The following is a 14,078-nucleotide window of genomic DNA, read 5'->3' as shown; positions in this document are numbered from 1 at the left end:
AGTAAGATGTACTGCATCTTAATACATTATTTAACTTTATTCTGGGCTGCATTCCAGAGGGTCCAATGAAAAATCTCCTTTGTTTTAATTACAGGAAGCAAAGTGGCTGAACAGCAATTGTGAATAAACACTTTCTGTCTAACCAAAAGCCCCCTGCAAAACACAGCCTGGAGATTTGACTGTGATACTCTTGTTTCTGGTCATGGTTTTACCTTAGCATTCCCATGGCAAATTGAAAGTGCAGTAGGCCTCACCTGTTGGTTACCAGGATGAGCTGCTGAGAAATGGATAGGCTGCCCACAGTATCATGTCAGCAGGATAGGAAATATACTAATTAGGCTTTCCTTTCTGCCTTAAAATCTTCACTCAAGAACCAGTTACTGGTTGTAGCCTATGCACACTGAAATGTGCATGTGCTGGATAAGTGAACAAAAATCTATCCAAAACCTATCACCAGAGACAACAGATCCCCTTTGTCCTCAAGGGAATGCTGCTGTGGGCACTTAAAAGACTGGTCAATGAATGCTCACAAAGTAGGTAACACACTTGGTATTACTGCTGACAAGGTGTCCAAATATCCCAATAACTAAAGAAGTTATTCTGTGAATGTCAAAAAGTTTCTGGTTTTCCTGTTGTGGAAATAAGTTTTGCTTTTCTGACAGTGAGTATTTGGTTTATGCTGCTGAGTGGTATTGTCAAGTTAATCTATTTTACTATTTTAGAGAACACTAGAGGGGCTGGGACATTGAATAAATAATTTTCCCTCTAAAAGAATGAAAAAACAACAGAACCCTCCCAAAGCCAAATAGCTTATCCAAAGATAATTGAGTTTGCTTGAACTATCCACTCTGCCGAATTAGGAATCATAAGATCACAAACTTCTGCCTTTATCTAGAATGGAAATACCCCCAAAACAGCTTTCTTTGTAGTGGCTGGAAATTTTAGAATCAAGTTTCACCCCAGGTGTTGAGCATGGAAGTAGAAGACATAGCATGATGAAAGTGAGCAGCATTTTTTGTATCTTCAGAAAGAGGTCAGTTTAAATGATGAGACATTCACGATAGGCCAATGGCTATTAGCTAGCTGAAGTAATTAATTTCTTAAAGGTCTTTCTGAATATCTTGTTTCTAGATAAGCTCAGGTTTATGGGACATTCTTGTTAAAACTTTATTTCAGTGCACCCTTCCTGATGTTGTTTTCTCCTGGTGTTTAATGAAGACTTTCTCTAAATTTTGATAACATAATATTTTTAGGTTTTTTGTAATGGTTTGTAAAAGATTTTTATTGAAGATCCTCCCTAGGAGGTGATACAGTTTGGGAAGAGGAGAGGAAGCAGTACACTTGTAGGAAAGTAAGACTATGTGTGTAGCACACACACCTTATCTGCCTTCTTTCTGAGCCGAAATTAAACAAGGCTGTGTGCCCTAGATTAATGGAGAAGCTCCTCAGTCAGGGTTTGCCTGGCTACCTGTTTCATCATAAGCCTGATGTTTTATAGGGCAGAGAAGTAGACAAACTGTTATGGACACCAATCTGCCCATGTTGCATTAATAGTTAAACAAAAATTCTCAGTATTTTTCTCAATAAATGATGCTTTGCTTGTCTCATTTTTTAAATTATTTTGATTCTGAATTAAGGTTTAGCTACAACCACTACCAGTATATTAAAATAGGAAGCCATTCTAGTCACATAGAAAAATTGCTGTTGCAAGCTTATACTCTAATACATGGATAAAACCTCACATTTTGAAAGCTTCTCAGCTGAATACGGCTACATGCCCTGAAGACACTGTGAGATGAGTGGGAAGGTTCTCAGCTGCATTGATGCAATAATGGATTTTGGATGTAAAATTCACTTAGAAGGATGCTTTTACCTTAAGAAAACCATATCTGTCACTAGCTTGTACTTTATCATATTTGTTATTATACTCTGCAGTCTTTAAGTGGGAAATGTTTGAAGATTGCTGTACCCACTACTTTAATGGGTTAAACCACCCAAACCCAGCATTGGAATCACCATAGTATAGAGTTAAACCTTTGTACTCAGCAATAGTCACATCCCTTCTCAATCAAACTAAGAGGCAGTACAAGATGCCTCCTTTTTTAAAACTTCAAATTTCCTGCTTTTATTTTTTGTTTTGTCTTCAATCTTCACATTACAACCTTCAACATAACAAGGCTTCCCTTTTAGATTTGAGCCTATATTAATATGTTCAAGTTATTTCCTGTTAAACAGATGTCGTTGCTATGGCATCACAAGGGAAGTGGCTCCTCTGTGTTTAATTGCAAAGCTTGGAAAACAAAACTTAGGCTATTACATTTTAAGAGGTAAAAGAAACATCTTCAGTATCTACAACTTCAATTGCTTCCTGAAACATCCAGCAGTTATCATACCTGTTAAATGTGTCAAGATTGTATTTTACCTGATACACCTTCAAGCTTCCAAGGGTCCTGCTGGGATATCTGGCAGGGTGTTGTGTTATAGACTAAACACGATAGTGCATATTACAGAAGAAATGTGCCTTGCACTTTCTCAGGAAAACGTTGATTCTGTTCTTTTTTATTCAATTGGATCTTGAAAGGAATTCTTTGCTCTCAGAAGTTTGAAGCTGTGCTTTCGTTTATTCTGTCACAGAGATAGATGAATGCTACAGGCACAAAACAGTTATTCTTGTGGATAAGGAGAGTGTTTAATGAGTAATTGATGCTGTATGGTGGATGTTTAATGCTGGGCCATCCTATTGAAACAGATCTGCACTGGGCAATATGGCTTCTTAAAACTTTAGATGCAAAAGTTGCAGCATGATCCCGGGTGCATTTCCTGCAAATTTAGTTCTGATTCAACATCTCTGTCACTGTGGACATGTGCTGTAGTTCTTCTTTCATACAAATGCCTTTCTGTGTGTAGTCCCTGGAGGGAAAACGCAGTTGGATACAACATACTTCTGCTTTGGAGATAGGGCTGCTATTTGCTGTGTCAAACTGGCAGCTCATGTTTCAGTAATCAGAGGTATTCTAGTGGCCAAAAGAAAAAAGAACTTAATAAACAAATGGACATTTAAAGAACAGTTAATTGTAAGCCTGCATCACTGTAACAAGCACCCTAATTTACAAACACACAGGAGCAGAAAAGTCACCTATACATCAATCAGGTCTGTAATGGAACCTCAGGACTTACTCAAAGTCAAACCTAACTTAAGTTGTTTAATATCAGAAGTTGATGCAGGCCACTAACTGCCAAACTAAAACTCCCAGTATTTTCTCAAATGCCCTTTTAGTGAGGCTTTATTTTTGTTGAACCTATTAGAAGCCCTTCTAAGTTCTAAAGCATTGTGGTCCTAGCCTGTAGAATGAAATGCATTAAGCAGAATGAGCTTGAAAAAAACCCAAAACATTAAAATCTTAGCATAGTGGCCAGTAGCATAAGACATAAATCCCTCTATTGCTACTGCTTGTAGGAAGAAATAAGCTGAATTGTGTTTTATGAGGAGGTTCAAAAACTACAGAGAGTACTAAAGATTAGTACCTCAGTTATAGTCTCAGTTTTAATTTGCATTAAGGTTATTAGACTCTTTGACACCAAAGAAAAACTTCTTCACTTGTTTCTTGAAAACTGTTGTCGTAACTAACCAAATCTATTATTATTGTATGACTCACCTCTCTGCTTCAATTTAATCTCAGCAAGATACAGAGCTCACACTATTTCGGCACAATATATGATGCTGAGAATAGGCTGGATAGATCTAACAGCTATTTTTAGATGAAAATTGGTAGAAGAGAGATTACTATTAGTCATACAACATAGAATTGAGAGAGCTGTATAGTCTTCTAGCTATGCCAATACAACCCAATAGAAGGCTACATCCACATTGTTACTATGATCTGTGTGTACATGGACAAATCATCATCCTAACAGGCTAGGCTGCAAACTGCAAAGTATTTCCTAATTTTTTAATGAAGGCTTGAAATTGTTTCAAACAGATAATGTGGAGTTGAGGCAGGGAACAGAACAATTTTCCTTGCAATGAGGGAGAGCATCTATTCTCACTCATTCTCAAAAACATCTCCCAAAGCCTTTCCTAAGCCAATCCCCTAAGCATTGCCTATACACTTCATTTCATTTCACAGCTGAAAATCGTTTACATTTGGCTTATTTTTATCACCTGGGTCTATTTAGCTTGACAAGAAGGGATAGTTGTCAGTCTGCTTTCTTGAGGAGCAGTGGCAGGCCTATAAAGGCATTAAGTAGAAGGAAAAAGCATGGTGTTAGGTGAGATCGCTCTAAAATGGCCTGGCACACCAGTGACTGAGGTGAGTCGAATAGGTCAAGTACCAACAGCCTTTCTGCACTCGTGGTACAAATTTCAGTACAGGCTGTCTTGAACTCTAAGCATTTGACTGGCTGTCCCATAAAATCTCAGTGCTGCTGTGGCTCCTGCTGCCCAAGAAGGGTAGATTAAAGCTATTTTGAGTGTTCTCACATGTATTGTAATCTCTGTTTCTAGCTGCACATGAAACACAGTCTTAAGAGGCCACTTCAGATTGTCTCTGCAGTTTTCCAGCTCTGATCTGTTTAATATATGTAGAAGCTCTTCAAGGTGTGAGTGGCATATTTTGCAGATGCTATGAGTGCTCATTTAAGGCAGATTTTGTTGTCTCACTGGAAAAAAAACAACAAAAAGTAATGCATGATAATAATTTAAAACTGATGAAACATTTCTTTCAGGACAGTGATACCTGCATCAAAATGGAATTTTCTTTATGCTTGGTTAATGATATGTGCAAGGACTTCCATTTCCAGTTTACTGTAGTCCTCTGTCTTTGTATTTAACTGGTCTTGCTCAGCCCTCCCATCTGATCCTAGAAGATGTAAAAGTAATCAAAGGCAGTGGGATGTTTGCTCTATAGTGTAGCTTATCTAGGCTGTTTCTTTGTTTCTGTTTTATGCCTTCCAGCAGTGCGTCACATAAAATGGTGCATTTCTGCCTGATTACTTACCCCAGTGAGTTTTTGAGTTGGTTGGTTTATTTTTTTTCCTTCCTTTTGGGTTTTTTTTTTCTTATTCAGAATTGTTTTCCAAGAAAATCCGTGGTCTGTCTTTGGTGCTGTTACACATTTATAGTGGGGACAGGGTGGAAAGTGACTCATTTTGCAAACAATAATTTATGTATTGCCTGTATTAACTTGCTCACAATGGGAGAAGAGCTGATGTCTCCAGTCCAGAGATAACAACTTGCATTCACGTGGGAATTCACCAGTTCAGGTTAACTCTTCTGTGGTGGGATTTCAAACCATGTCTGTCCTCGTTTCAGTAGGTTGTGTTCCCATGTGTAAATTGAGGAAGCTTTGTTGCTGCTCCCAAGCAGCATGAGCCTCTGTTTAGAAAGGCTGTGAACAATTGTTGAAAGCGTGTATGTAAAAACTCACTTGCAAAAGTGTAACAGGAGGAGGTTAAATGCTGTTTTCTCCATAAAGGAAAATATTATCTTTTCTAGTGACCCTCAGTGTCTGTCCATTCTTTTTCTTGTAAGAATGTATTGTAGTCTTTGCTAACTGATATCTTGCATCCTGCCTCTGATTTGTATGGAATATTTTCTTTCAATGTTTTCTTCTTTTCCAGAGGTACTGAAGAGTAGAAGGTATTCATTCCCAGTGTTTTAGCATATTTCTAGTGCTAGTGAATATTTGATTCTCTGAAATGTTGTTCTTAATGAGAAGTGGAAAATATAACTTGTTGATTTTGAGTTAGGGTCAGGAGAGGGTTGAGGAATAGCTCAAGTCGTGGAGAAAGAAGAGACCCTGGCTGATGCTATAAGCTACCATATTAACACCTTCTCAGTTGTATAGACCTCCCTATGTTTCATTGTGGGTTTTTTTCTTACTTGTAAATCGGAATTTCCTTGGGTTAGGAAAGCTGTGTCCATCCATCTGTTTACACAGGCATTCTCAGTAGTATTTTAACACTTAGCCACTAAAATGCTTCCTGATCCCTTTCTCATCCCTTTTGGAGCGTAGCTGAGATGACCTGAATGGTAAGGTGCTGTTCTCAAGGTAATGCAGCAGCTGCATTTTGTACACTGTCTCCCAGAGCTCCTGTTAAATAGTATTTACTCTGAACCTAGTGCAGAGCTATTTTTTTCAGGGCACAGCTGTTACTGCTGTACTATATATTCATTCAGTATACAGATCTGCTCACAACAGAGCGCCGTAAGAATTCTCTGTGGTGCATCAAAAGCAATATGATACTTCAGCCTGCCCACTTGCTTTCATCTGGGGATATTGGAAGTCAGATATCTGTCTTGTAGGAAATTTGTGAGGGCTGAAAAGTCACATCTCTAAACAGCAAGCATTCTTCTCTTTTCTGAGAGGTGAAAGATGCTTTACTTTTCAGGATGAAATCTGTGTTTGGGCTTGCAGCACTAAAGAAAACTATTAAATCAGTGGTACCTTGGCCTGGATTTCATAAATCAGTTGACTGAAATAGCTATACCTTGAATGGTGAACATCTCTCTGTGGCCTTAAATAAAGGCATTTGCAATACCTAGCATCTGAAAGCTATGTTGCAAACCAGAGCAAGTGAGTTAAGACTATTACAAAGGTTTTTGGAAATAATTCTCTCTAGACCTTTCATAGAGATGTTTGAAGGAAAAAAAATAGGTGGTCAAATTGAAAGTTATGTATTTGGCCCAAGCAGTATTGCATTTCTCTTCTTATCTCAGCATCTCTTCTATTAAGGGGAGACCAAACTCAACTAAGCAAACTTACTGTGTAGACAGCTCTGGATCTACACTGTAATTCCAGTGGTTAATTAGCATACACCCTTCACTTAAGAAATATTTTCAAAACCTTTTAAATAGAAAACAATACCTAAAGATTTCACAAAGACCCAGTGAGATATTCTCTGTTTGTGATTATAGTTAGTTGTTTGGTTTTGAGTTTTTTTTGTAGAGCAGAGATGAATTCTCAAAGGAAAATACCAACAGCTAAGCACTTTGCATTCCATTCCTTTCTGGTGGGTCTTTAAAAATGGAAACAAGACAGTGTTGAATGTGACTTGACCCTTCTGATCTGGCTGCCCTGTATTTCCATCTGTACACTTGTATTTTATCCCAAATAATCACTACCTCTTTTCAGTGTCTATTGTAAGTGCACACTTCAGGTTCACTTGAAAGTGTCACAGAGAAGCCTGTTAGCTTCTCATTAACATATGTCTAATTTTGTACTTTGAATATTTTATACATACTGTCCTCCAAACTTTAATAATATCTTCTATATGAAGCTCTATAGAACCAAATAAACTACGTAGCATATTTTTAGCCAGTGGGAAGATTGGAGGAAGAATTCATTCTTTCCTGGTGTTGTGGTTTTGAATTACAGGTACAATAAACTTGATCTTTCTGTTATACCTGTGAGTCTTACTGCTTATGAAGCTAAGATAAACGGAATTTTAGAGGCAAAGTGACATCAGTAGAGTGATGGCCTCTGAAATGGAAAGTGGAAAGGGTAGAACTGTTTGAAGGAATCCGTCCCAGAATTTGTTACCATTATACTCAGCTGAAGAGAGGACTGCAAATCCCTTGCATTCTCTTTGTAAATAAAAGAAGGCAGGCTGGTAAGCCATGGGCTGAGACTGCCTGTCTTTCTTGGCATGATTGTCCTGTAGCATTTTGCCTCAGAAAGGGTGCTGAAATGTCCATAGTTAGAAATCCATACAAAATCAAGATTTGCAGTACTTTTAATCTGGTAGATTCTTCTGGTTAATATGTTTTTTACTTAGGTAGTGTCTTCTGAAAGTGTTAGGCAGGAAATATCTCACTGGAGTAGGTGAAATCAGGTCATTTGCTATAACCATCCCTCTTAATTTGAATCAAACTCTAAGTCAGCTGTAATTACTTGTTTTATATATATATTTTTTTTTCTTTTAAGATATGACACTTAAACCTGGGACTGCAAAAAGCAGCACTCAAAGAAACTGAGAGGGAAGTCAGTATGTTGCAGCTATGTTCAACTAGCCCTTGATCTACATGCCTTTATCCTTTGTGGAAGTACTGCTTCTCTGAGCTTAATTTGTTTGAAGTATCACTAGAGAGTGGAAGGAGAGATGTATATATTAAGTAAGAATTCCCAAATTAGGGCAGACATTTGTCTTTCTGTAACTGGGTTGATGTTCAAATACCAGTCTTTATTCTTGCTGAGCAAATGGAGGAGTTCCCAGCATTTGGGACAAGCTGTCTGGAGAATGGAAGTATCAGCATCACACAGTTAATGTTTTGTGGCAAGAACTTGCATGTTTCATGAGGAGGTAAAAAGTGGTGGTGTAGAAAAGTGATGTGTGAGGATTATTTATTAAAAAAATCTTTATTAAGCAGGCTCAAGCCTTTGTGTGTGACTGAGAAGCAGTTTATGTTAATAGAGAAAAAAAAAAGGATAAATTGAGAAAGGATAAACTAAGAAAGACCACAGTGTCCTACTTGGTGGATTCAAGTCTTGCTGACTGATTTATCCGAGCCTGGTGTTTGTTCACATTTTACCTTTCCTGACCTTTTAGTCAAGATTCTGTTTCTTGACATATTTGGGAAACTGAGCAGGGAAGACTTTTTCAGTAACTGTACATGTACCTGTGATTATGCAGATAAATTATCTTGTTTGCAGGCCATAGGTTAGAAAAAAAACATGCTTCCAATATGAATCTCTTGTGGTAACAAATCTCATTCTAGGAGTATAGGTTGAACTGCAGGATAAATCTTAACTGTTGAAACTACCACAAAATATTCCCCCAACCTCTCAATTCCTTGATACCAGAAAAATATATCATGGAATGGCACTGCCATTATCAGTCAGCTCTAATTCACATGAGAATGTTGCATATGTGGCTGTCTTTCCCTCAGAAAACAGCACTCTTACTGCTTTTATCTCTAGTGAAAAGGTCTAGAATCATAGTCAACCAGATGGGAAGAGACCTCCAAGATCATCCAGTCCAACCTATCACCTAGCCCTATCCAGTCAACTAGACCATGGCACTAGAGAGCTGTCTCTTTGAGTCAAACCAGTTCTGGGATGTTATTCACAGGACTTAAGTCCAAAGTAATCTCTGCCTTTAGTATAGTATTCAAATACTCTGGGTGCTGTGTTCTAGCACTCCGATACTAGAGCTTGTGTTCAAGTAAGTTGACAGCTTCTGTTGTCAATCTGTGCTGTTGATTTGACTGCCAGCCTCGGTACTGAGCACCTTTAATGGGGTGTTAAGAAAGAACTAATTTTCATTTTTTCTTTATCCTTGCACAAGAAAGCAGTCTAGGGAATTGTTTTGAAAGGACTTACAGTTTGAGTGTGTATACATTTTTGTGTCTTGAGGTTATATTAAGGAAGGCAGGGTAAGGAATTTCTCTTCACACTTGATGAGGAAACACATTTGGATTTGTGTTGGGTTTTGGGTTTCCTTAGAAATTTTAATTCACAGTTTAAGCCTGGCTGGTTTCACAAGGGAAGTCTGGCTCATAATGAGGCACATCTTCCTTTTATGAGTGTTTGACAGCAGCCTTTGTTGTAGTATTTTTAGGTTATCCTTGGGTTTGCTTACAAGTAAGAAATGTAAGGAAGTGAGTACCTAAAAATAAGAGCAGACCTACAGTTTATGTCCATACCCTTTGAGTAGAGTGCTGAAAGCAGAGGACAGCTCTGATGTATTCACTGAAATTTGCCTGGCTGATAGTATGTGAAGACTCTTCTGTTTTAGTTGGGAGTTCCCTAAAGGAATCAAGCTTCATAAGTAGCTCTACTGTATTAGTGTCATCCAGATGCAAGCTGAGAAGGCTGTGTAAAGATGAGGTCAGGGTACTGTCCATTTGGAGAAGATGCAGTTCACAAAACACCTGGACATAACAGAATACAATGCTGTAGCATATGACTGGAATTCTGGAACTGATGCCTCAGAAGTTTGTGCTTTAAGCATTGTGACTTGTTTCTGAAAGTGCTGGTCTATCTTTGGAGTGTCAGGTCCAGCAGGTGTGTGAGGTCATCATGCATATGTAGACATCTGTCTTGGTAATGGAGCTATAGTTGGATGTGAGCAAGGTTAAACAGAATGATTTCCTATAAAGCTTGCTCTAAAAAAAACAAAGCCTGGCTAAGGCCCTTCATGCATTCTTTTTTATCTGCTCAATATAATGAATTAATTTGGGATAAATGGCTGCTAGGAGGAAAAATAGAATAAAATCATGCAGTTGCTAGTGGCTTATTAGTTTTCTGCTTCTGAGTAATGTCTTTAGATGCTACTCCAATATGAATACTGATAATTATCCCCTTGAGAAGGAGATAATATCTGGTAAGGGAACCACTACATTGCACTTAGCTTCTCAAAATTGAAGTAATGATGTTGTCCTGGAGCTTTGCAGAAATGTGAGGTAACTTTGAGTTTAATTTTCATAAGTGTTGGTGTTCCACCCATAAAGTAATAGGCACAACTAGTGTTGTATCTATTACTATATTTATGGCTGTATCTATTCCTCATTATAATTCTGGGAGAGTTCTCTGTAGAGACTTTGTGTACAGAATGACTTCTTCTGATGTGACTTTCTTTTCTTTTCCCACACAGATCACCCCTGGCAGCAAGGCAGCACAGTCACAGATGAACCAGGGAGACCTTGTGGTAGCCATTGATGGAGTCAATACTGACAGCATGACCCACTTAGAGGCCCAGAACAAGATCAAATCAGCCAGCCACAACTTGAGCCTCACTCTTCAGAAGTATGTTGATCCAAGTTAAAATGTTTGCATTCCTAAGGGCATCCTATGAGGTTGTGACTATGGAATACAAACAGTTTCGTTATTAGATTTTTTTTTTTCAAGTGTTCATGGCACAGGTATGGGATGAAAAGCCAAAATCTACTCTGATTCTTGTAGGAATCAGCATGGCTTCTTATGTAAGTCAGTATGAGTCATACCTTGAGTGTATCCATGTTGAATTCAGTCTATGGAATACAGGTGTAATTCCATATCCATTCAAACATCTATAAATCCACCAGTAATATTTTTTTGTTTGTTTGCTTATTTCATGGACAACTTTGTTTCACAGGTGACTAGTCTAGGAACAATTATCATATTATCCCCACTGTCCCTGGAGGTCTTCAGGAAAAGACTGGATGAGGCACTTGGTGTCATGGTCTAGTTGACTGGGTAGGGCTGGGTGATAGGTTGGACTGGATGATCTTGGAGGTCTCTTCCAGCCTGGTTGATTCTATGATTCTATATCAAGTGCTATGAGTGCAAGGGAGGAACTTTTGCTTTGCAGGGTGAATAACCACAGAAGTGTGAAAATTTGTGTTAGTGATCTGGTACCTGTGAGTTTGAAAGTATCCTCCTGGCATCAGATAAAATAAGAAGAGTAGCCACCTCCAGGAAAGGAAGTCAATAGAATGTGGAGATGTGCTATAAGTTGTTTTGCCATTGAGAAAGCAGAATCTCATAACAGGTCTCTCAGCTTCTCATACTTAATGCTGCCTCCAAGCCAGATAACCTCGCAGAGGCAAAGTAACTGATATTTTCATTGCATTGTGAAGAAAAGAAGTTATACATAGGTGTGCAAAGACTGGTGCAGAAATCTAGGTTGTCATGTTGAAGTATGATTTCTGAGAACATCAGAAAACCTCGTACATGGATGTGCAGTAGAGCTAAGCAGAACCAAGAACAGACTAACACCTAAGGCTAAAAGATCTTTAGCTGAGATGGGGTGTTCTAAAGCAAAATGTATGGCTGCATTTCCCACATGGATTTGTACCTCTGAAGTCTCTTTCTATGTAGATATTCCAGAAAATGCATACAATAAGTACACAAAGTAGAGAGCTATTAACAAAATTGCAGAATAGAATCACAGAATAGTTTGGGTTGGAAGGGACCTCCAAAGGTCATCTAGTCCAACCCCACTGCAGTCATCAGGGACATCCTCTATTAGATCAGGTTGCCCAGAGCCCTGTCAAGACTAGGCTTGAATATCTCTAAGTATGAGGCCCTAACTACCTACCTGGGCAACATGTTCCAGTATTCTACCACTCTCATGATAAAGAGCTTCCTCCTGACATCCAACTTAAATGTAGTCTTCCCTAATTTCAAACCATTACCCTTCATCCTATCAGTACAGGAAACTGTCCCTCTCCAGCCTTCTTATAGGCTCCCTCTCTTAGGTCTCAGTGAAGGCTTCTCTTTTCCAGGCTGAACAACCTCAGCTGCCTCAGTCTGTCGTCATAGTCTCCAGTTAAGTGCTCTCCTCTGGGCCCTCTCCATCAGGTCCATGTCATTCTAGTTTTGAGAGCACCAGATCTGGATGCAGTGTGGTGTCACCAGAGCAGACTGAAGAATCACCTCTCTTAATCTGCTGTCAATGATGTGAGAATACTAAGTATTTCCTGGAAAAGAGTTTAAACTGCATCTCTCCAGATTATCAAATGTTCCACATTTTCTGCCAAAAAAAATCGTGGAGATTTTTCTCAAATGCTGTTGTGTGGCCTGGCACTTCCAGTCAATGCCAGGGAGGTAGGGAGATGCATAGAATAATGTCATCTACCTCATATGATGGGTATGTGTGCCTCTACTGTGCTTAGGCAAGATTTTTAGCCAAAACTGAGGAGAAACCAGGAGCCTAATCCTAAATGTGATAAAATGGCTTTTATGGCAGAAGCTGGAAGACAACAGTCTTCCAAAATTGTTGAGAGAAGATAGCACACTGTCTTGTTGCATGTGGAATGTTTATCCTATGGCCTGCTCAGCTTCATTTTGCTCTATTCTAGTGAATGTTGGTGACAAAAATATATGCATGATATCTTTTTACATTGTCCTATATTATTTTATATTGGATAGTTAAGGAAAAGGCTTTCTGCTAATTTATTTTAGAACTTGTATCTGTTCTCCTATTGAATCCTTGTGTTTTTACATTGTGAGAAAATATTTCTTGTGCTTTCCCTTGCTACATATTTGAAGTTCATTTTCCTGAGCGTTGGACCTGAAAAGTGGTTCAGTGGTTTCACTGTGATCTGGCATGTAAAACTGCAAATGGCTCTCCTTCCACACAGAGGAAGAGCTTTCAAATCTGTGCCTGACAAAACAGATTATCCTAATACTTGTCACAGATGCAAGTCACTTAAACCAATAATTTTGATCAAGTGCTGGCAGGGATGTTTCATGTGAGTAATTGTTGTGCTTTTGTGCTTGCTGACCTCTAAATTACACCACCAGATACTCTACTGGTAACAGCATTTTTTAAGAAGTGTTACAGCATTGATGTGTAGATAATAGATGTAGCTGAGTTAAGATCCACTTAGAAGAGAAAAGGCATAAAGTGATAGGAGATACTGCTAAGCAGAAATAGTTCAGTGGATTTCTTTGCTGTCAAGTGGCTACTTTCACTGATGATATTTTTGCTTTAAAATGGCATACTTCATAAAGTCTCTTCAAAAAGCAACTGCCATACTGAAGATGTGAACTATTAGTTTGCACTGATGACCCATTTCAGCCTCACTAGAATTATATGGGAAAAAATGAAAAATATTGAAATGAATTTTTTGTGATTTTATGGTTTTTAATAGCATTGTGTTAGATGATTGTGATAGTTTGGGTGTTCCCCGCCCTCCCCCCCCCTACTTCAGAAATCACCCAGACTAGACTCAGCTGGCTCTGGAAATATGAATGAAGCTTATATTCACAGCTAGCACAATATCCAAGCAGATATTTACAGTATATACACTTATATGCAGAAATATACAAGGTAAAAGGTAATACAGAAACACAACTCCCCTCCCAGAAACCTCAGTCCCCAGGAGGGGCTCTCAACCACCCCTTCACCTTCCCCCTACCCCTCTCAACCTTACCCCAGTCCCAAGGAAGAATAGAGGTTCAGCCAGGGGGTTAGGAAGCAAAGTGGATTAGTCCAAAATGGAGGGTGAAGTTAGAGAGTAAGATGCAGCTCAGCCAGAAGCCCAAGTGAGAGACTGCCTTATCTATATATTACTTTATGTTTTTATACATCTCAGCAAGCCTGTGAGCGAAGTAGACATCACCATTGTTTTCCTTTCACAGCCTGCGATCTAG

The 14,078-nt window shown here is 38.7% G+C and overlaps 1 protein-coding gene across 2 annotated transcripts in view; it reads left to right on the top strand.

The window, feature by feature from the left end:
- Positions 1-14,078, top strand: part of LDB3 (LIM domain binding 3) — a 141,209-nt gene that overhangs the window by 30,239 nt on the left and 96,892 nt on the right. For both annotated transcript variants that reach the window (XM_064145113.1, XM_064145112.1), the window contains exon 3: positions 10,594-10,745. In XM_064145113.1, the coding sequence (XP_064001183.1) occupies positions 10,594-10,745 (152 nt within the window). The remainder of the gene's footprint in view (positions 1-10,593; positions 10,746-14,078) is intronic.

The sequence above is a fragment of the Pogoniulus pusillus genome, chromosome 6, assembly GCF_015220805.1.
Source record: "Pogoniulus pusillus isolate bPogPus1 chromosome 6, bPogPus1.pri, whole genome shotgun sequence".
NCBI lineage: Eukaryota > Metazoa > Chordata > Aves > Piciformes > Lybiidae > Pogoniulus > Pogoniulus pusillus.
Note: the sequence above shows the minus strand (reverse complement) of the source record. Positions and strands in the feature narration are given on the sequence as shown.